This window comes from Diuraphis noxia, unplaced genomic scaffold (assembly GCF_037042655.1).
Source record: "Diuraphis noxia isolate RWA-SAM2 unplaced genomic scaffold, SU_Dnox_SAM2 contig0004, whole genome shotgun sequence".
Classification (NCBI taxonomy): Eukaryota; Metazoa; Arthropoda; class Insecta; order Hemiptera; family Aphididae; genus Diuraphis; species Diuraphis noxia.
Window position 1 is genome coordinate 64,485,828 of NW_028301714.1, and position 22,533 is coordinate 64,508,360.

The 22,533-nt window shown below is 30.2% G+C and overlaps 1 protein-coding gene across 1 annotated transcript; it reads right to left on the reverse strand.

Moving 5' to 3' along the window:
- Window positions 1-1,345: 1,345 nt before the first annotated feature.
- LOC107163637 (organic solute transporter alpha-like protein) lies at window positions 1,346-19,018 on the reverse strand. Its single transcript, XM_015511138.2, has 7 exons — window positions 18,723-19,018; window positions 13,514-13,800; window positions 7,164-7,315; window positions 6,062-6,300; window positions 5,349-5,445; window positions 4,935-5,187; window positions 1,346-2,603 (listed from the first exon to the last, which is right to left on the reverse strand). The coding sequence occupies exons 2-7, from the start codon at window positions 13,794-13,796 to the stop codon at window positions 2,407-2,409; spliced, it is 1,221 nt and encodes a 406-aa protein (XP_015366624.1). The 5' UTR covers window positions 13,797-13,800; window positions 18,723-19,018; the 3' UTR covers window positions 1,346-2,406.
- Window positions 19,019-22,533: the final 3,515 nt, after the last annotated feature.

Genomic DNA, 22,533 nt, shown 5'->3' on the forward strand with positions numbered 1-22,533 from the left:
ATATTACTAACGGTTGATTTACTTGTATTGAATCTAATAGCTAGATCTTTGTTGACCAAATTTAATCTTAATTTAAGAAAAGTGATTAAAATTTGATCTTTAATTGGAAAACATTCCACTTTCCAACCATTATAGTATTCAAATTCTACAACTTCACATAAGTGAACAATAATGTCAAACATCTCTTTAGAAATACCAGTATAAAAAGTAAAAATATCCTCATTTTCACAGATAGAGTGATAGCCAAATTTCTGATTTTTTAACTGCTGGTTTTTCTATTTCTAAACTTTCAATTTTTTGATTCAAGAAATATATTTCAGCGTCAGCCAGTTCATTATTATGATAAGTATTTGATACATTTGCATCACCATCACAATTAACATCATTGTCATTGTTCATTTCATTACTCAAAAAAATCTTCCTTTTCCTATTAACACAAATATTTTTCATGTTCAAAAAGAAAAATCTTAAATTTAAATCGATGATATAACACTGATTTGAATAGATAAATAAATAAATATGCATACATGAATTTATAAATATAGATGATTTATTTATTTATCTATTTAAATCAGTGTTATATAATCAATTTATAGAAAAAAATTAAGGTACAGGAGATGATCACTTGGCACTTCAGGAAAATGAACACGAAAAAATACTTTTCAAGTGAGTTATGGGTATAAACTGACAATATTCTATCGAAATTAGAGAATGAAAATTTGCCATGCCGCACATGTGTAAGACAGAGACAGCATATGTGGTTGCGACGTCTTCTTAAATTGTAATAATATATAGAACATTGTGTATGAGTACATGAAATTTATAATTACCTAACCTATTAATGATTGGTCATGTTTATGAGGCAGGTATAGTGTAAACTAATGCTATCCAATACAAGAATACATTTTTATTTTTTCTGGAGATTCAAAAATTGATGGACCATTCTCTTTCAATTTATTTTTGAAATGACAAGAACATAATCTGCTATTAGCGGTTGGTGTGGAATCAGCTCTCCTTAAATACATTTTACTGTTATAAGTCGGGTCATTAAGTGTTTGACGATGAAATTATAAAAACAGACCAATGCAATACGTCTTCCATTTTTGACTTACTGTACTATGGGAACATTTTTCCTCATTACTTGTGTTTGTGATCGTCGAAAATGATAATCAATCGTCGCCTAAGGTTATTCTTATACAAAGCGCGAGTCAGGGTATGGTAAAATTAAAATAACGTACCTAAACCTATTGCTGCACAGTCGCTCAGAGGTTATCCAAAAGTGAAAATTGTATGGATATTTTAAAGCTCATACAAACTAATACGTATAGGTAATATAAGTATAATGTACTGTGGACATAAATTTATATAATATATTATAGCATAAAACGTTTCGTAAAAATATATTTAAAAAAAAAAAATGTACAGTATAGGTTGTGTTTGATCGGCTACAGAGTATAATAATATTATGTTGTGTGTTAGTGCTTTTCACATTTTGGCAATTCCGAAAAAAATCGGTTCCGTTCATATACTACCTAATACCTATACTATTATACATTTATACCAGGAAATCAATATTCCGAATAGAAGGCGCCTTTGTAATGCGTCGAGAAGTTTGTACTTTGCATAATATAATATTAACATATACTATTGTAATAATATAGACAATAGGCGTGGACGTGCGGACAAGACTGGTGTACACTGCACAAAGTATTTTTAGACGTTTGCGCATATAAATAGGTGTCCTGTTAGGCATTATAGGGACAGTTTCATATTTTTCAGGGGGCATGCAAATATTAGGTAAGTCCCAAAACATAATCCTTTTTAGAGAAAAATGTATAAATATAGGTAGATATAAGTACAATTAATGTTCACTGCTTAAATTATTGTTAATAATTACAATATCCATTACCTATATACAAAATGTTACCTGACAACTTGACGAGAATAATTCGCGCGCCTTTATTAAGATAAGTTTTCTTTTTCTTTTCTTTTTCAACAAGGAAATAAGACGTTGAAAAACTTATTGTTATTTTCTAATAAGAAGCGTATATATTATGTACAAGTAGGTAGCTGTAATTTTAAATACTATAATAAACAATAAATATTTTTAATACAACCATATGTCGATATATAGATATCTATAAGAGCATTTCACTATTTAGGGTCATTTATATTTTCAGGGAATACGTTTTGGCAGCCGCATATCCTGCCGTGATTGAAGTCTGCGCACTTGGCCCGCCTATGCATATTATAATATATTGTTATTTAATAATTTGGGTACTCGTGGAGTAGGTACATCATCTTGGATTTCGTCGTCAAAGTCAAAATCCAATAAAGATTCGGCCACGACCGTTACCACATATTATGATATACCAACTCGGACAATGACTTTATGCTTATATTTTTCTAAGCGTTCATGTCGAAACACTGGTTGTACGTGCCGGTTATGATGTTGTTATTTTCCTGGTTGCTAGGTAAATCCACGCAACACGTGATCTTCGGAGGTTCCACGAAACACTGGTCCGGCAACGGTTTCTTATAAAGCTTCCTGGCCAACGCAGCCAACAACAACATTTCCCATAACATGGTCGAGTTGTATATCACTGTAAACATGAATAGGTAATTGCATTAAGTATAGTCTCATGATTAATTTTTACAGTGTTTGTGGGTCAAAAATTCTATTTTTATCGTACCTAATATAGTAAAGCGATTGTTACCTGTATACCACTCCCTTCCACTCATCTACATTTTGAATACTTATAAATACTAATAAACTATTCGTCTGGAATTTGAATAAAAAATATGAAAAATGCTACCTATACATCGAGAAAAAAAATAGTAATACAATTTTGTTTTTGCAGACGACTTAAAATAATGTAAAATAAATATTTTCAAACAAAACTTTAAAAGGTTTTGAAATAATAAGTGTCTTACGTTGAATTACCCAGTTCAATCATCTGGTACCTATATATTGTATGATTCCTGGACGAAAAGTCCGGGGACAAAAAGTCCGGTATGGAAATAGTTGGACAAAAAGTCTGGATTCATTTTTTGATTGCCGGACAAAAAGTCCGAACACATTTTTAATGTCGGACAAAAATTCCGAAAATACAAAATTGTCTATTCAATTTTCATTTAAAATTATAATGTACCTTATATTATATAATATTATTATGTAGGTATATATAGTACATAACACATGCAATATTATATACTACGAGTATATTATATAGTCAGTTCATATATAATTATTATTTATTTAAAAAATGTAATTGTGATACTTTTATTACATTATTATATCATTGTACCTACTTTTTTTTTCTTATTACTTATACCTAAAAAAAATATTACGGAAATCCGCTATAGTTTGGTAGGTAAGTCTATATGGATCTAATGTTTATCGCAGCCGTACGTCTTCAGTTTATCTACCATAATATCATACCTACAAATTACAATCTACATGCTACAATAGCGTTATTACCACGGGTAAAACACGATTGCGTACGTTCGTTATCGGCGATACCTTTTTTAGGTACACGATTGCGTACGATTTTACCTGATTTTTAACTAAACGATTGCGTACGAAATTTTAAGCGCTGTTGCCAATTTTCATACCGGTATATATGCCACATATGACCAGGGTTAGGATTTTAAAATTGTATAAAAATGTTTTCCAGACGCCTATTCATAGTGCGAGCTCTTTGTTTAATTATTTTATCTGCATAATTAGGACTCGCATGCTCTTCGCAGTTCGCATTAGGACAAACACAGTGTCCGGCGGCTAGAGGTGATGGGACACGCAACTTTTGTGGCGCGACACACACTCCGTGTCTGTGTCTCGTGTGTACGAGTGTATTCATAGCAATAGTAGCCGGCCAAAAGTGTCTCGTCTGAAAGCGCTCTTACAGCGATAATAAATATAGATATAATGTACTATTACGATAATTTCGTATTAGATATCTGCACGAGTGAATAACTGAATAAGAGCTCTAGAAAAAGTTAATAAATACATTGCGTTTTATCACTTTTATCGCTTTTACTATCTAACTTATTGTTAAAGATATCACATATAACGAAATATCGTTATTTCCGTTACGGATACGGTATTTTCTGAGTTTCAGTCGATCGTTGATGATTGTAGTGCGCTGAGTGTTTATACCGATAATACCGAAATCTAGTAATAATATATAAGCGATTATACAATCGGTTAATAATGGGAGAGTGAAGAAAATGGCAAAACAAGACTTAAACAGAATCCAAAGCACCATAAAGGATTATGATGAGTATAAAAAAATCCATAAGAATGTAACCCAATATTTAAAAGTAGTAGGCTATAGATGCCAAGGAATCGAAATTTAAACTTAGATACTTATTCATTAATTACTTTTTTACCATTAACTTTTTTTTAAAATTATTTTAGAACTTTTTAATTTATTCGATATTTTTTATATTATTATTATTTTATATTATATTTTATTAAATTTATTTATATACGATGAAAAAATTAATTTGACAATGTTGCATACAATTTCATACGCAATCGTGTTTATTTATTTTTTCTTAAGGGTACTTTTAACCCATCTACAAACATACGCAATCGTGTTGCCAAAAAGGACAAACGTAGGCAATCGTTTTCTACCCATTACCACGATAATAATATAAATCTTGATAATTTCTGTTGTATTTATGTTAGGTACCTATAGGAATTAATAAGAATAAGAAAATATAAAAAAAATATACAATTATGACATATTAGACAATTTTGTATTTTCGGACTTTTAGTTCGACACTAAAAATGTGTTCGGACTTTTTGTCCGGCAATCAAAAAACGAATCCGGACTTTATGTCCAACTAATTCCATACCGGACTTTTTGACCGATTACCATATTGTATATATGTTATCAATGATAATATTGTATTATATTGGTACGTACGATTCGCATAAACAGTGGGCGAAATTGGAGGCTTACAGGGCAACCATCCTGCCCACACTATCCCTCTAAATGCCAGCCCCTGTAACTTGGCCAATACCAGCACCAGTTGAAGCACCACGAATTTCCCTTGGATGCCGTGATCCTTGAGGATCTCTCCGAGCACACGCATGGTCATCGAGATGCCCCACATGCCACATATAATGGATAACACTATGAACGGTTGCATATACATGTAGTTGACTTGGTACAGACTCTGTTAATCAGTACATTATATATATATAGGTATATTATAAATTATCAAATAATAATTTTACGCAATGTGCCTATACAGGTTATGACGCAATATAAATAATATGTGATATAATAATATCGGTGAAGCTAGTAGTATATAGCTTATAGCTATAAGTATATTACCTCTTCTTCAGCCCACATGACAAGCAACACCATGTACACAAATCCTTGGACGACGGGCAATTGTAGCACCAACATTCTCAAGTGCTTCAGATGTTTCCTACAGAATATATATTCTATGAATAAAAATTTATATTTTAACTCAATTTTTCTTTTTAATAATCGACTATATAGGTCTCTTATTCAAAACTTCTATTGTCGAACAAACATCAGATAGCATATTAAACAAATAATTAGGTGTATAGGTGTAAATATGTCAATATGTAACTAGTTAAGTAGTGACCACACCTGGCTCGCCTTTTTGTTTATTTCACTTTGTTAGTTTATAATAAATGTAATTATTATCATCATCGTGGTTGTTAGCAAATTAGTTTCGTAAATTGAGTTCGATATATTATAGATATTCATAGGGTAGATTTTCAAGACGTAGTCAATAGCTCACAATTGGTACAGCCAAATTCACAGCCTAGAGCCGGATTAATGAAATAAGTGAGCTATCACATTTTTGAGAGCTCTAATTTTACAAAAACATGTTTTATGCATATATTTTGTTTATTGATGTCACAATCATAGACGAAGTCCAAATCCATCGAAAAAATATCAAAGTTTTTATCAAATATTAGATATTTATTACTTACCAATAATATGCTATCGAATTAATTATTATAATTTTAACCTAATTTTACCTAACTTAACCTAACCTACGATAATCGTACTTGGTGAGCGTGAATTTAGGCAAAAAACAGCAACACGGCCAACAGCAACATGGTGGCACTTGCATGTCCAACGACTGTGGTTTTACGGAAGCGATGAGATTGGCTTCTCCTCCACAATACGCCATGAACAAACAGAACAGCTGATACATCGAAGCCATGAACATGCCCTGAGTCATGGCTTCGGCTAAAAGGTGGGCTCTTGGCACCAATATTGCGCAATAAGTGGCCACCGCGACAACCTGTTGGATCAAAATACGCATAATACATAAATATAATATTGCAGTGTCGTAAACTCGTTATATCATGTGAATATTGAAAGTATACCCATACCGTTTGTTAAATATTGTGAGTTATGACGTAATCATCACATTGCTAGTTGCAACTATACCCATGGGTATATACGGAACTTATAACCATCAGAGGTCCTACGCTATGCCCGAAACTCATGTAGGCATGTAGCGTTGCATAATATAGGTGTTTTCCATCCCCCTTATTATATAGGCAAATGGATCGTATATATGTGGTTCAAATTGACTAACACCATTGATTATAAACATATGTAAGTATTTATAAACAATGCCACCGCCAGTAACACCAGCCAAGAGATATGAGAACTACCGATGGAGCAATTTAAAAACATTCGCCAACAATTGATTCCTTTGACCCTATAGCATAAGTTGAGCGTAACATTCTACATTAAATATAGGTTGAATCTATATTATTTTACATTTCAATTTTCAATAGGCAAACGAATTCACATACCTACAATCCTTAAAAATGTTTAAAATTGCTATTTGGTAGTTATTATAAACATTATAGACAATAATATATAAAACTAAGAAAACTGACAAACGTCAGTTAATAATATTCAAATGTATTTCTTAAAAAAAAATCAAATGTGCTTTACAACTTTTAATTGAATATGTAGGTATTAAAAAATAATTTTTTCCCGGGATGCGATGGATAAATCCAAAGATAATGTATAAACGATTCCAAAATGGACCAAAATTGAATCCAAGTACTAAACAATAACAAATCGTTCCGATATGAAATTATTTTGGCTACAATTCAAATTCTTATAAAGATTGATAACTCAACTTACCGGGTATACGCTAAGTATGAATGCAGAGTGTGTTTTAACCATGGGTGGCGCATTTTTGATGATATACCTCAGAGTGTCCACATACAGGTAGAGAATCATGACCACGATCACTGCACCGACAGTAAATATCGTCACTCCAGTCAAGTTTATAGCTGCAGCGAACAAAAAATAAATATGTATATACATTATATATTATTATAATATATTATAATTAATAAATAATAGTTCACACCGCCACAGCCATGGACTTAGGCTATGGAGTATAAGTGCTTGGTGCTTTTTTACATCTAAACCACCAAGAAAATAAATTTGTATTAAAAATAACCAATTACTATTATTTTTTTTGACCGTCCTTTATTAAAATTTTCTAAATGCCCGTGCCTACATCATCAATAACTATAGTCAAGTCCATATAGCTACTTCATTGATAAATATTATATTTATATAATAATATCTTTGTAAATATAAGCGATTTTTGAGCACCAGGATTAGTTAATTAAACAATCATGACATTAAGTTTCCTAACAAAATCGACTGTTCTTTAAATAGGTGTTTAGTTACTAAGACACGCGCATATAAATATAATAATGTAATAGGTACAATAGTCAATAATATTATATTATAATGACGTACGTTACGGACCGATAGTTATACTCTTAATTTCAAGACGTGCAGGATCAGATTACACACGTGGAATGATGGGCCGTGAACTGAGTAAAAATAAAAATAAATTATCATTATGGCGTATGTTTTGTAATAACTAACAAGCTTCCAAGAAGTGACCCTGATCAGGACAAACGAAATGCGCAAGCCGATAAATATACACATTTTATTTTATTGTTGAAAAACGCTCTTATTTAAACGACAAAAATGAACAAACTATAAAAAAAACCACAATAACATGATAAAATAATAATTATATCTTCAGATTGGTTTTGTCATTAAAAATTATATATTAATATATAAGTGTGTATAGTCTGATATTGGTATACCTCTTGATAATGATCGGGTTGAGCTGTATGTATTGCAAAACACTAATTAGCGACAAACAGTTTTTGTCAAACAAACACGTTATATATTTTAACGATCCCATAACGTCAATCGAAAAGTATATTATACTTATAAGAGGTATATATTATTTATATTACGAATAGTTTATACAATTTTTTTTTTTGTCAATAATCATCGGCGACAATAAAAGCCATTAGTTACAATTATTTATAAATACATTTTTATACAATTTAAGATTCTATAATACCTACTTGTGCATTATTGGTTTCAAAATAGATCAATTAATTAGAAAGTATATAGGTAATAATTATATTTATGCGTACCTACGTTATACGTGTTTTGTATATATATTTAACAATTAGAAAATTAGCAACTAATCTAATTATAAAACTGCAGACACACCAGTAAATTAATTATGACGTCACTCATCAGTCATCAGTAATACCTATACAGTTATGATTAGTTTGTAAAATCGATAACCGCAGATAAATATATATTAGGTAGGTACATAAGTATGCATTACGTAAATAGCAAAATTCATTTCTACTCATTTTTTGATTTTATTTTCTAGAGCATAAATTAATTTAATATGATTCAGAGATTTAAAGAGCACCACCTCCCCCCAGGGGAAGTAGGAAAAGAGAAACTAAATAAATAAATCACTAGTATATAACAAAAAATATTATGAGATATCAGAAAATATGGTCTTGAGGTATACTTAAAAATTTTAAAAATTGGAATTTGAGTAAATGTTTTATTAAACGAAAAAATGGGGGTTAGCGTGCTTAAAAAATCACCCTGTACCTATATCTAGACTTTTAGTCATATTTTTATGGGTTATATAGCCTATAGAGATGCCTAACTAACTTTATATATGGCTAATTACTAATCATAGTTACAGTCTTACAGAGTATATAATTTAATTCATATAAACTCATATTATGCTTTCCTCAAAATATAATAACAAGTAATGTCCAAAAGTTTAACACGCCCCCGCGGCCAATCAACTTAAAACTATCAATAATAAATTAAGATAATTTTAGTAGGTAGTTTAATATCTAGTAAAAATTTTAATCAAAAACTATATACAAAATGTACTTATACCTATTACCTATGCATATTTATAATAACACTAGACCGTCTAGACCTATCAGTCCTATCAGTATAATATTATATATAATAATACAACACTTAACTTTTTATAATACTTTCTAAAAATAATATACAATATGTCAATATATGAGTACAAGATGCGTTATTTCAATGTATTCAATTTAATGTTTATCAAACAAATAATAATATAATATACTGACCACTTATTTATTATTATAAAATCATAAACAATAAACTTTATTTTATACTTATAAGATATTATTTACATGCAATGTATAGTGTATACACAAGCAGGTGTGGTTTATAATATAATATATTGTACAATAATATGCTGTTCAAACAATATACATACATGATTATTGATTTTATTTATCATTTAATCCATCTGATATTATCATCATAAAATTCAATAAAATGGAATACAAAAAACAATCAAGAACGATGTAAGAATGAACACTGTTAATAATATGATGAAAAATAATAAATTATGATTAACTGAATCTTAACGAATTTTGGCGTAAATCACTCCATATACGACTATTATTTGTATACGTGATTTGGTGTCTTATAGAAAATGAAAGATAATAATAAAATCTACTAAATATTAATTTCACATTTTTTCTGTCGTGGAAAGATGGTTTAAGGAGACCACGTGTGGTTTGGAATCTTTGACCGGTTAGTGCCGAGTGGCACAAGATAAGGTCGCCACATCGTTGTATAATATATTTTATATAGAATAACATATCACCGTAGACCATGGGCGTAGGATGTAGGGGGCTAAGAGAGCTATAAAGACCCCCAAAATTCAGTCCTTGTATGAGAACTGAAACATTTTTTATTAAAAAAAATCTATAGCCCCCCCCTTATAAATTCATCACGCTATTCCTATGCCGTAGACTAGCTGGATCAGTTGTACAAGCCTCGAAGCCTGTATATAATATGATATCAGTAAAAAAATAAAAATATATTTAAAAATAATTTATTATTGTTATTGATAGGTATTGTAAAATCATTATTAGATATTTTGTTGGAATATTTCGTTTTCCGGATACTTTATTGCTTTCTACAAAATAAATAGTTCAAGGTAAGAGAGTCTACTCTGCTCTTTAATAGGTGTATGTATGACGCAATTTGGTACATATGCGGTAGTAAATATTATACCTACTGGAGAACAAATTAACAAAAACAGAAACAAAACATTTTAGAGGGAGATAGAGTGATAAACAGATACGAGTATTAGAGAGAAAGTGGTCTGTCCACTATAACGCCATCGTGTTGACCATTCCTCTTGGCACGTTTCAACGCACGTGTTTGTGATATAAGTGGGTAATATATAATAATATTAATACCTGTTCTGCTGAGTACACTTTGAGGTAATACCCGCTATATTATAATCCACAGAATTGCGCAATCAAAAATAAATATAATCGATGAAAATGATGATGTTTGCGCTACCATAGGTATACCTTCCATATTTTATTCAACGAGTGTATGGTACATACTACATACTACATACTACATTATGCCATATCATGTATTAAATATTATATTATATTATGACAATCCTGAAACGTAAAAACGATGTGTATAGCAATGGACACACGAAGAAAAATCCGCCTTAGCCACGTCAACCTTGAAATGTTCAAGACTCCGTGTCCAAGCAACCGCAAACCGTGCAAGGGTTTAAGTATTTACGCGATCTTCGAGAAAAAAAATATAATCCTACACGCATAGTTCTTTATAGATGAATACTTACACGCATTAGTTATGCAATGAATTTCTTTTTTTCACTCATGGTTTTCCATTTTTACAAAAAAAAATATTGATACCTATATAATAATACGAGTCACGATAACAAAGCATTATTTTTGGCATTCCATCAAGGTCCAATGACAATTATAAGAATTGTAAATGAATATCATCATTAGGTAGGTACCCTACGTTTAAAAATATGATTACTATTTAATATTTAATACTTAGACATGAATAATAAGTCTGTTAACGTGTTAACAGTGTCAACGCATCGATGTCAGCCGCGTTGAAATTTTTTGGGCTTTGCAGTAGATATTATGTGAACGAAATCGAAAAATATACCATACGAATATATGGCTATAGAAAAAATAAAGCCTAACGGCACCAAAAAATGAACCATTTTCTCCACAGATGATTTTAAAAGATTTTTCTAGAATAAATTATTATTTTTAGATTATATTTGTATAGACCTTTGCAAATTTTCTAAGGCTATAGGTTAGGTTAGGTTAATGCATCCTGCAGGTTTGTCAAGCTTTTCCGGACACTATATACAAATCATTTTAAGTAAGTTATTTTAAGTGAATCAATATTATATACTTATAATAATAACATAAATATTCTTACATAAAATGTCAAAACATAACCAAATATCTTGGAATACGACTAAAAAAACAGTAGTTAACCTGGAAACCACAAACCATTCTAAACAAAAAAAGTTATCATATTTTCCGAACTCTTCCAAAGTCAAAATTAAATCACTTAGTACAAAAATGTGATCACACCGGTTTGTTCATATTATTGTACCTACCTATACAAATTTGAGAAACAACCAAATCATCTAATTTCTGTCCGAATTTCCGATTCAAGCTTTTCAAAATATATCACTCCATGCAAGTTATTACTGGTGCCCCTGCCCCATTATTAAATGAAACTAACATACATAACATAATACATTGATCTAAAAACTATGAAAGCCAATAACTTAGCTAAACTTTATTATAAAAATTTTCATTTCAAATTAATATCCAGCACTAACTCTAAAATAAAAATTATTTCCTCCCTTTTTAATCCCGATAAGTTACCGCAAGAATATGAAAGTATAACTGGTAACTCTCTTCGCAAAAAAAAATGCAACTGAAATTACAATTCATTAATACTAATAAATAAATAATCAAACGATGTAGGTATTACTAATGGGTAATTTACACTCCACACCTTTTACAACGGATCATTAATTATTACACCTATACTTAATAAATTGACTGTTGTTTTGATTAACATTTTTTTAAGACATAAAACGATTTCTAAGTATAACAATTCAACATTTTAAATTACCTACATAGTTACTTTAACCTACAACAGCTAAATAATGGGATTGAATATTTTGACTACAGATAAGCCTTTTATTATTTAACAATATCGATACTAATCATGTTATTATTTCGATTGCGACTGATGTATATTGGTTATTAATTTGAAATAATATAGACATAAACACGTTGAGCCAATAAGCAACCCGTGTCTAACGACATACAAGATGAAGTTAAGTATTATTCATCAAATAATAATAAATACAATTCAAGTCTAATTAAGACAATACACACAGTATACATATATGTATATATAATAACTACGCAGCACAAAAATATTGCCATACTAACACATTGAAACGCATTGATAGACCTTCGAACCCATTAAACGATGATGCTTTATTTAACGCCATTGATAAAAAAAAATTGTAATGTTTTTAGAATTAATTTAATAAATATTTCTAAGTACCTATACGATAAACAATAATTGATATTCATAAAAATTGTACTCGCGGTATGCCCCAAAAAATAAGGTAAGATTGGTAGTCAATATCACCAATACAATAATTAGTTATAAGTTATAACAACTACTTTGCTTACATATTCCTTCAACAATTTACATGGTTTAGAAGGGAAACTGTTGAATTAAAAAACTATTTATCATTTAATATTATATATAGGTATATTATGGGTAGATTTAATTTTAATATTTTTAAATTAAGGCTTATAACTGCCTAAAATACAATTTTCTGAGAACATTTGCTATCACTAATTCATATCAAATATAAAATACATGCAAATCTATCGATTTACAATGCAATATATAGATTACATTATATATATAATTACTATATTATAGGCTTGCAGAGTAGTGGATGTAAAATCGATATTTTTAGAATTGCAAAAACTCTATAATGTTGCTAACCTTACAGTGTGTAAAGTGACCCAAATTTAAATATTTACTACCAGTGAATATATTTTTTCCAAAATCATTATTGGGAGAAAGTCATACTGTAATATAGAGCTCTACAAGCTAACTGATAATATCTTGTCGCAAGTACAGACAATATAACTGACAATTAAATACTTAAATTATGTATCATGCTCATCTGATACCATATATATTTTAGACAACACATGGACATAATTATATTATAGGCTCACCGGTAAAGTATTCATCGACAGATGGTATGCCGGCGGACTGATGGCACTGAGCCACGGAAACGTTTCTGACCGCGTAATCGATGGCGGACGTGGTAGTCGACGAAGGTTGTTTGCTGATCGCAAACGGGTAGTCAACGGATAACAGGCGTCCGGGGGACGCAGATGAGACGGTCCCAAGTTCTGCTGCAGCATTCCGCTGGACCATCGTAGTCAGATCCCCGTAATACTCCGCATTGTCGGACACGTTGTACATGACTAACGCTGCAGGGCCCATTGTCGTCATATTTCTATAATATATAGTAATATTATAATTATTTTTAGTGTCGCAAGTCGGGGTGAAGACTGCCGTCGGTCTGTTGTAAGTTAGTTGTATCTGCCACTCAAATTAATCGCTAGCAGATAAGTTCGAACATCAATGATACAACCATAAAATTAGGAATTTTTCAATTCCTGTGCGTTATTCACTTCTATATTATTGTATTATTATATGACAGATTGACAGGCTGTAACTATATAGAGGATTTAAAATTACGTTTAAAATAATATTATAGCATATCTTTCAGAATACACCTTGTATAATAATTAATAATAATATAATAATATGTGGTTGTGGTATATACGCAATTGAGCTCTTTAAATGGCGCCAGGGTCGTCGATCCCGTGCTAAAACATTAACTATTAAAATGCCCCCTCTTGCTCCTTTTATACGGGACCGAGGGTGTGTCGCCGTATTTTCCAGTGTTATTTTATACAATGCACAAATATAGGAAAACGCGGTCAAACATAAGTATATCGAATTTCGATTAACGATGTTTCCACGCCAACACGGGATTAAACAAAATAAGTACTCAAGATGGATGACCATCATTACTATCGAATTACATAATTGCATAATTATAAATAATTAATAAATTATTGAAATTATTTCGATATAATATAAATAATACTTTTAGCGTCGGCACCACATAACGTAGATGCTAATAATTTGTAATTAAATCATACCTAGGTACTTATTTTTTTTATTAGTTACGAAGCACGAAGGTAGGTATATAAATAAAATTATTATTGTAATTTGCCAGTTTGGTAGGTACCTACGTCAATTGCATATGAATTCGATCATAATTCATAACTTTCATGCACACGTGTTTGTTTTTAATACTTATTTATTTATATAGGTATAATATATGCATATATATATTTAGAGCTTATAATAGTTATATAACTACTCATAATTTATATTCAAATTAATATCACGGAAATCAGATATAAACCATAATATATACTTACATACGGTAGGTATATCACAGAATATACTTATTATATGCAGACTTAAACCGATAACGATATAGTATATAGTAATGAAGTAGGTATTGTGGTGTGAATGTGTGATACTAATAAAATATAAAATTAGAGCGAAATAGGTATACAACGTGAACGTCGTAAATCGTACCTACCTATATGTAAAAATATTTTAAAAATAATTTTAATATTGCTATAAAGTAGGGGTGGCGAACTTATTTTGGGTCTAGTGCCAAATTTTTGCAATCAAGGGTTTCACTATTTTTCACGTGCCCAAAGTTTGTAAATACTAAACAGAACATAATAAATATAGTGATAATAATATAGAAACAAAATCAATTTTACATATGAAAATTATAATTTTTTAGATGTATATAATTTATTTATTTGAATTTCTTACAGGCAAAATTTTATGAATAGCATGATTCAAAAATTGGTTTTTTGAATTTTCCTATAAAAAAAACGTCGATTGGTGCAACAATCAGACAATCCGATCTTTAGATACGAAGTTAAAATACAAATAAAGATGTCTGTTTTATATTTTGTTGCATTAACAAGAATCCTCCGGAGATGTCAAACTTTGGCTTATAATTTTTTATTAGATGGAGATACCGGTTGTTGTACTCACGTCTTCAATTATTCACAATTTTAATTTTCCGCATACCATTGAAATTTGACAAACGCGTGCCATGAGTTTGTCGCCCTTGCTATAAAGTAATAGGTTTAGGATTCAGAAATGATATAAATATAATCATGGGAAAAGTATAATGCATATTAAGCCACCACCCCATTAAGATACGGCGCGCGGCGTACCGATTTGTTGTAAAAGTAAATTAACTAAAAAAAAAAAAAAAACATACCATGTATGGGCTATAAATTAATAATTATACACATGGTGTATTTAAAAGGAACCGATCATTAAATCGTACAAACATAACGATTTTAAAATTTCAGTTTAGATAATTTTATTAAATCGAATAACATTATAACAATATAATATTAACACCAGTCAATATATAAAAACAAGAGTAATATTATATTAATGAATTATGTAATAATCATAAGAAACCATCGCCGATAACATTATTTAATAAGAAATTTTAATAAGATAGAGGTTGATAGATAGCACCTATTATAAATAAATACTCCTAGTTATAGGTACTTTTACCTTAATAATCATTTTGATTTGCGATTACTGAATTGTAATAAATAATAATATTAACTGTATTATTAATTATGGTATTGGATATGTATAATTTATAATTTATTTGTGTTAAGACTTAAAGAGACTTTACGGAAATACTAATAAATATGTTATACTGTCATACTGATTAGTAAGTAAACATGTGTATTATTAAAAATACTACGGAAAAATATAATATTGTGCACTATTCTTAATAATTTCTCTAAAATGCTTCTTAAAATAGCTTAAATAATTTATATTTTATATAAATGTTATTTAATGTTTAAAGCAACTTTTTATGAAAGTAAATATATTCATCAAATCCGATTTTGATAAAATTATTTAACTAGGTACCTCATTACAGCTATAAGTTACATAACACACTAAAGTTGCTATAGCGCACAATACATGAAATCAAAATTATTTTGTTAAGATATTTAAATTTAAATTATATTTATTTTGTTATATTAACGAGATAAACTTTTAGACAACATAACGTATTTTACACGATTTAATTTACTGTATATTATGTAGGTATCTGACTATAATATGATTAAATATAGTATACAACTCTAGGCTGAAAATTCAGAGCTTTATACTATAGTGCCACCTATTATAGGTCACAGCTGCGACTTGCTTTAAATAAATTCTATTTTCTTTCTACTTGACGTAAAGTGAATTCTTAACACTTTATAAAGTATTTAGAATAAACAGCCACACATAAACTGGTAAAAAAACTATCATTAAGTTTTGTCACACACCATATATATATATATAGATACCCATATTATAGTATATTGTTCCGATAGATTGAAATACATTAACATTAATATGTACACAATAAAATAATATTCCGCTACAAGCATGCGTTCATAACAATATAATATCTAAATGCATTAGACTGAAGGTAGGTATTTTTATATTATTTTAGTATAATTAATGACCTGCAAACGGATTTCGCAACGATAACTGTTAGGGTCCAATAATAATAGGAGTGGCTGGCACTGGCAAAATATTCTTTTATAAAAATCTTAAATATCTCTTATGGCACTATAAACACCCGCTGCTCTATTATAATTTAGGATTTCACAGATCTTTCTAATATTTGTCGATTTTTTTGCATAGGTAATAATTTGCAATTTGGATTCATACGTCATGTACAAATATCTATAATATGTATTTATTCCTAATAAAAATTCATTAAAATCAGAATAATCATATTAATACAAACGGTAACCTATTTATTAACAAATAAAGAAATTACTTATTAGGTAATCAAACTGATATTAATAAGTTTTTTTGTAATATGTTTATTTTGGTTTAAGATTAATAGAATAATAATTTATTATTCATATTTTACGAGTATTTCTTACATACATTATAGTTGTGTGGACTTCACTGGCCACACTATCCAGTGGTGCGAGTTTTTTACCACCCCGAAAACAAAAAAAAGTTATTTCAGCAAACCTATAGTTATACGTATTGTAAATTGGTCGTAAATTAAAATAATTGGAAATTGGTGGCATATTATTAGTTATAATCTTTTATATTAAATATATGGTTAGTGGCATGTAGTATTATAACCTCCTATCACGAAACAGTAAAAAAACCAATTATTTTTATTTCCCAATGAAATTCGATACGGATATACTTGATGCACTTTTTTGCCATTGATTTATAATAAATGTCGGTTTTCATCTTTGGAAAACCTTCTACAAAAAATTAACAAAAAATAAAAAGTACAAAAAAAAATTCGTCTTTTTTCAAATTCCCACACAAAACATGCGTAATTTAGTGTGCCTTCCTAATAAAGTATTTTTCATGTATCCTGTATTATTACGAAATAGCACCACCGTGACTAGTGATGAAATAACGTGTCGAATTTCTATCACGGATATGGATATCATATACGTTATTAAAAGAAAAAAACCAGCGACAACACTACTTTTTCTTTTTGTTATTAAATTATTATCATTGTTATTTTTTAAATGCAAACTACATAAGTTTTAAATTCTGAGGTTAACGTCTTACGTATTAATAAACTACTTGAAAATTATGACCTTATAAAGGAATTGTATAACAAAGAACGATGAGTGTTGCCGTGATGACCCTACCTCAGATTATTCTAATTTAGTAAAATAGCAAGTGCCCATATTATAAATTATAATATTATACCAACCCGTTCTACGATATTTGTAAATTTGTTGTGCATAGGCAGGTACTGTTTGACACGATCATTATGGTCGGTTTCAAAACGTGAAACTTACAATTTTTCAAATCAAATAAAAAAAAGTAACCGCAAACCGACAGCGCGTGTCAAAAAACCACGTACAATTAAAAAAGGTACCGTATTTTCTGAAAGAACTCGTGACCAAAACAAAACGATATGTACCTTCCTATACGCGTGTAGAAATTTGCAGGGAATATTGTGGAACCGAAAAAAATAGATTTTATTCACTGTTATATATCAGATCAGTAGAAATGTGCAGTACACTTAATATATATACAAAATGGTTTTCAAAAATTCAACGGCAGCCCGAAAAAGTATTGATTAAAAGCTATATAAGTTTAGATTTGTTGAAATAGAAAATTATTTCAATATATAGGCGCTCGAGCCCCGAAAAATCTACGAACTCTGAGTCTATGAACTATGACCGTACATTGTACATATTAGGTATACTAAATGAAGATAATAAAAACATTTTTTAATTTTACAAGACGACTTACCTAAGGATTACTCGTGTCTCGGCTCGTTGAAGTCTATATACACAGCAACAGCACCGTGTAAAAATACTTCGTATAATTGAATGGCCGACGGTCCCGGCACTCGGTATCAATATTCAACAATTTTCCGACATTCCGCTTTGAACGCGCGTAAAAATCATTTTTCTTTAAATGTTAACTACCGCCGTAGTTGCATATTTATACCGAATCGCCGTTCTTGCAACCGTCGATCGCGGGATCCGTCATTTCGAGTCGAATACCGTATCACCACTGCGACGAGTGCAATGGCAGTCTATAGTGCTGCAGCTACAGTTGTTTGTAGGCGGTGTCCTATCCGATTGCTACCGATATTTTTTTCTTCCGCAAGTAGAAAGTAAACACCTCGCAGTAGCGGTAGTGGGATGGTGCAGTATAATATTTACAATGGCATATTAATCATGTTATAAGAAATACATAATCGCAGTACCTAATAGATAATAATCGTTTATGCGGAAACAAAAAATATATGTATATGATACACATTACATACAGTACATAAGCAAGATTTTTCAATAGAGAGGGGGCTTAAAAATAAATTACAATTTTACTATTTTATTCCAATTTAGTAATTTCAAACGTCTAAGTGAGGTATTTGAAAATGTTTGTAGGTACAGCTTTAACGACTTATCAACTTTTCTAGTTCTAATAATAGAAAAAAAGCTCTGATTATAAGCTTCGATGGAGGTTTTTGGAAACAAATTGGATCTATAGTTAGTGATTTTGGGATATCGAAATTGAAAATAACCGGAAAATACTTCTCAGTCATTTTTAAAAAAATTTCCCACACTGTGCCAAACCTAAGAAGACCCCCTCAGCTCCCACAGTTAAACTACTCACACACTATCGAAGCCACATCCAAATCAGAAGTAGCCTAGAAATTCCAAACAACTTTTTTAAAACTAAGTCCTATTGAAGACTTCAACAAAAAAATGTTATATTTCTAATATTTCTTAAATATATTTATATATATAACTTAATCTAGTTGGTTAATATACTCATTAATATTTAGTAACATTTTATTATTGTCAAAGCTTAGTTGTGGATGTTGTACCATTAAAAATAAAAATAAATAAATAAAAATTATTAAAACTGTTTGGTAAGCATATGGTTAGACAATTTTCACTTAAATCCTATTAGATAAATTTTAGCTTTTTGCTCTAAAAATGTCAATAAAAAAATATCCGTATGATCAAAAAGCATAAAAATATATTATAAGTTGTATATAATACTCATATAAGTTTTTATTATAGCTAATTAAAAATACTAATGATATAGGCACAGTTATATTTTATAAGCACTTAATGTTCAAATTTCAACAAAACTACAATTATAATTTGTGGTTAATTTTTATAGCAGAGTCGTGTCCGGCGGGTAGGCCTGGTAAACCAGGTCTACCCTGATTAACTTCTTATATTATGTTAGTATACACGTCACACATACTTATGAGTTATGACTTTGAAAGCATGATAAAATTTTCCTTTAATTTAAAAATATGTTGACTATACAAATTATTTTTATAACGACCTGTTCTGAATTTTGATCCTAATAGACATACCTTTGTTTTATAGTTAAAGCTTACAGATTAAAAATAAAAGGTATTTCATAATGCATAAAATTAGCTCATATTTTTACCAATATTACTGATTAGTGATTACTTTAGGAAAATATATATGCAAATACAATGTTTTTGCAAAAATTAATACAACCTCCTATCTAAGACCTAAGTATATAATATTATTAGTTATTGTCTATAATAGCTAATCCGGTAAAAGACGTATGTGAAATAACGTCTTTCTTACTAATTGACACCAATTGAAACTTAATAGTTAAATATATAAAAAAAAAGTAATGTTAATATGGGAAATTGGGGTGGGTGGTTTCAGATCTTTAGCTCCTTCCCTACCCCAAAGTGTACTCCATTGCAAAATACATATACAGGCTGTCCTCGAAGATTTACCCATTGTGCTCATTAATTTCGTTAATATATTCATATACTATCGTTGATTTGCTGTGCGTGTGTCCGAGTGCATCATTGCTGATTTTCCTACTTTATTTTGAGGTAACTTACCAACTATTATTTTGTCTATTAATCTTTAATCATTACGGTATCTCCTTATCAATGCAATAGCCGGAACTTCAACGCTCGGTATCAAAGTTTACGTGCCATCTGCAGTGTCGTACTGCCTATTATAAGGTTATCTCTGTACCATTTTAAGGCGTAACTAAAGTATTTTTTTACTTTATTTCCCAACATGGAAATATTATTTTCTGAGCTGGGAAAATGGACCAAGTCAATGTTGGTGAATTTTATCTTATTCAAATCACCCCCTTCTGGTATCAAGCTAAGTGATGAATTGTCACAAAAACTTTTAATCCCACCTGATTCCGTTATACCATCATCTAACTCATTTGATATTGCAAACATACTTCGTTTGATTATTTGGGAACTCAAAATCCTTTCCGAAAGTCATCTGAAAATGCACGATAAGCTCAACCGTCTTGGAATGACTGGATCCTCTGATAATGTCGTTAAGCACAAACCTCCAACAATTATTACGCAAGCGATCCAACCAACATCAGGCAGTAAGATCTTAGCTGTAAAACGAAACTCACCAACGGAATCTTCTAAGTTTATAGTTGGATCTGGTTATCAAAAACCTACAATGATTTCTGCCGCACCTATCCGTAGATACTCGGATATATTCCTCTCAATACTAGATCCACACGTTACCACTGATATTCTTAAAACCGAGTTTTTTCCTACATTTGACGACTTCACTTCGTTTAATAGACTTTAAACCATTACTTCACTTAATATTGACTCAGAAACGCACGCTTTTTAAGACGCTATACATTATTGTACGTATCTTCAATTTCGTTCCTGAAGTCAAATATAAGCCTTCAAATTTCCTAGTTGGTTTTCTAGAGATTTTAAGTCCATTGTTTGGGGGAGAAAATAAGAAGCATGTAAAGTATAAATCAACTCAGTGTTCTCGTGACTACTCTGAATTTTCTACTCTTCGAGCGCTAATAAGATTGAGTACAAAACATGTCATAGTGGATTTTTGTCTCGCACTGAAATCAACTAAAACAAAATCCTCGTTCCTTTTGGAACTTCGTACGCAAACATAAATCTGGCACTGGAATCCCTAATTCAGTCTTTTACAATGATGTAACAAGTTCTGGGTCTGAGCTGATTCCCATATTTTTTCATCATACTAAGTCAGTTTATCTACCAAATTTCCAGAACTATAACGACCCTGTCACTTCTTTTTCTTATCATAATTTACTTAGAGACTACATATTTTCTGTTGACAATATTGATGTTGGACTCTCCGCTTTAAAAAACGTTAAATCTACCGGACCAGATGGCTTATCTAGTATTTTTTTGTTCAACGACAAGTCGTCCTTATGCTATCCTATATGGTTGCTATTTAGGCGCTTTATGGATTTGGGTGTCTATCCAAAGATGCTGAAGATGAGCTCTGTAACCCCGATATTCAAATCCAGGGAGTCTGATATAAAAAATTATGGACCAATCTCAATCTTAAGTCATATTTTCAAGTTGTTTGAGCTACTGATGCTACGGAATATTCAACCATCGGTTAACAATATATTAATTGACGAACAATATGGCTTCAGACTTGGCCACTCATCTGTATTGAAATTAATTATACTTAATAACTACATCCTTAAAGTTTTTGAAGGTCACTCTCAGGTTAATGTCATATTCACAGACTTTGATAAAGCTTTCGACAGAGTCGACTAGGTACCA

What these genes read in the sequence shown, in the direction of transcription:
- LOC107163637 (XM_015511138.2), bottom strand. Translation starts at nt 13,796, where the DNA reads ATGACGACAATGGGCCCTGCAGCGTTAGTCATGTACAACGTGTCCGAC. An exon ending in TCATACTTAGCGTATACCCG is followed by an intron (nt 6,301 to 7,163) that starts GTAAGTTGAGTT and finishes TTGATCCAACAG; the next exon opens with GTTGTCGCGGTGGCCACTTA. An exon ending in GCCCACTGTTTATGCGAATC is followed by an intron (nt 2,604 to 4,934) that starts GTACGTACCAAT and finishes TCATGTTTACAG; the next exon opens with TGATATACAACTCGACCATG.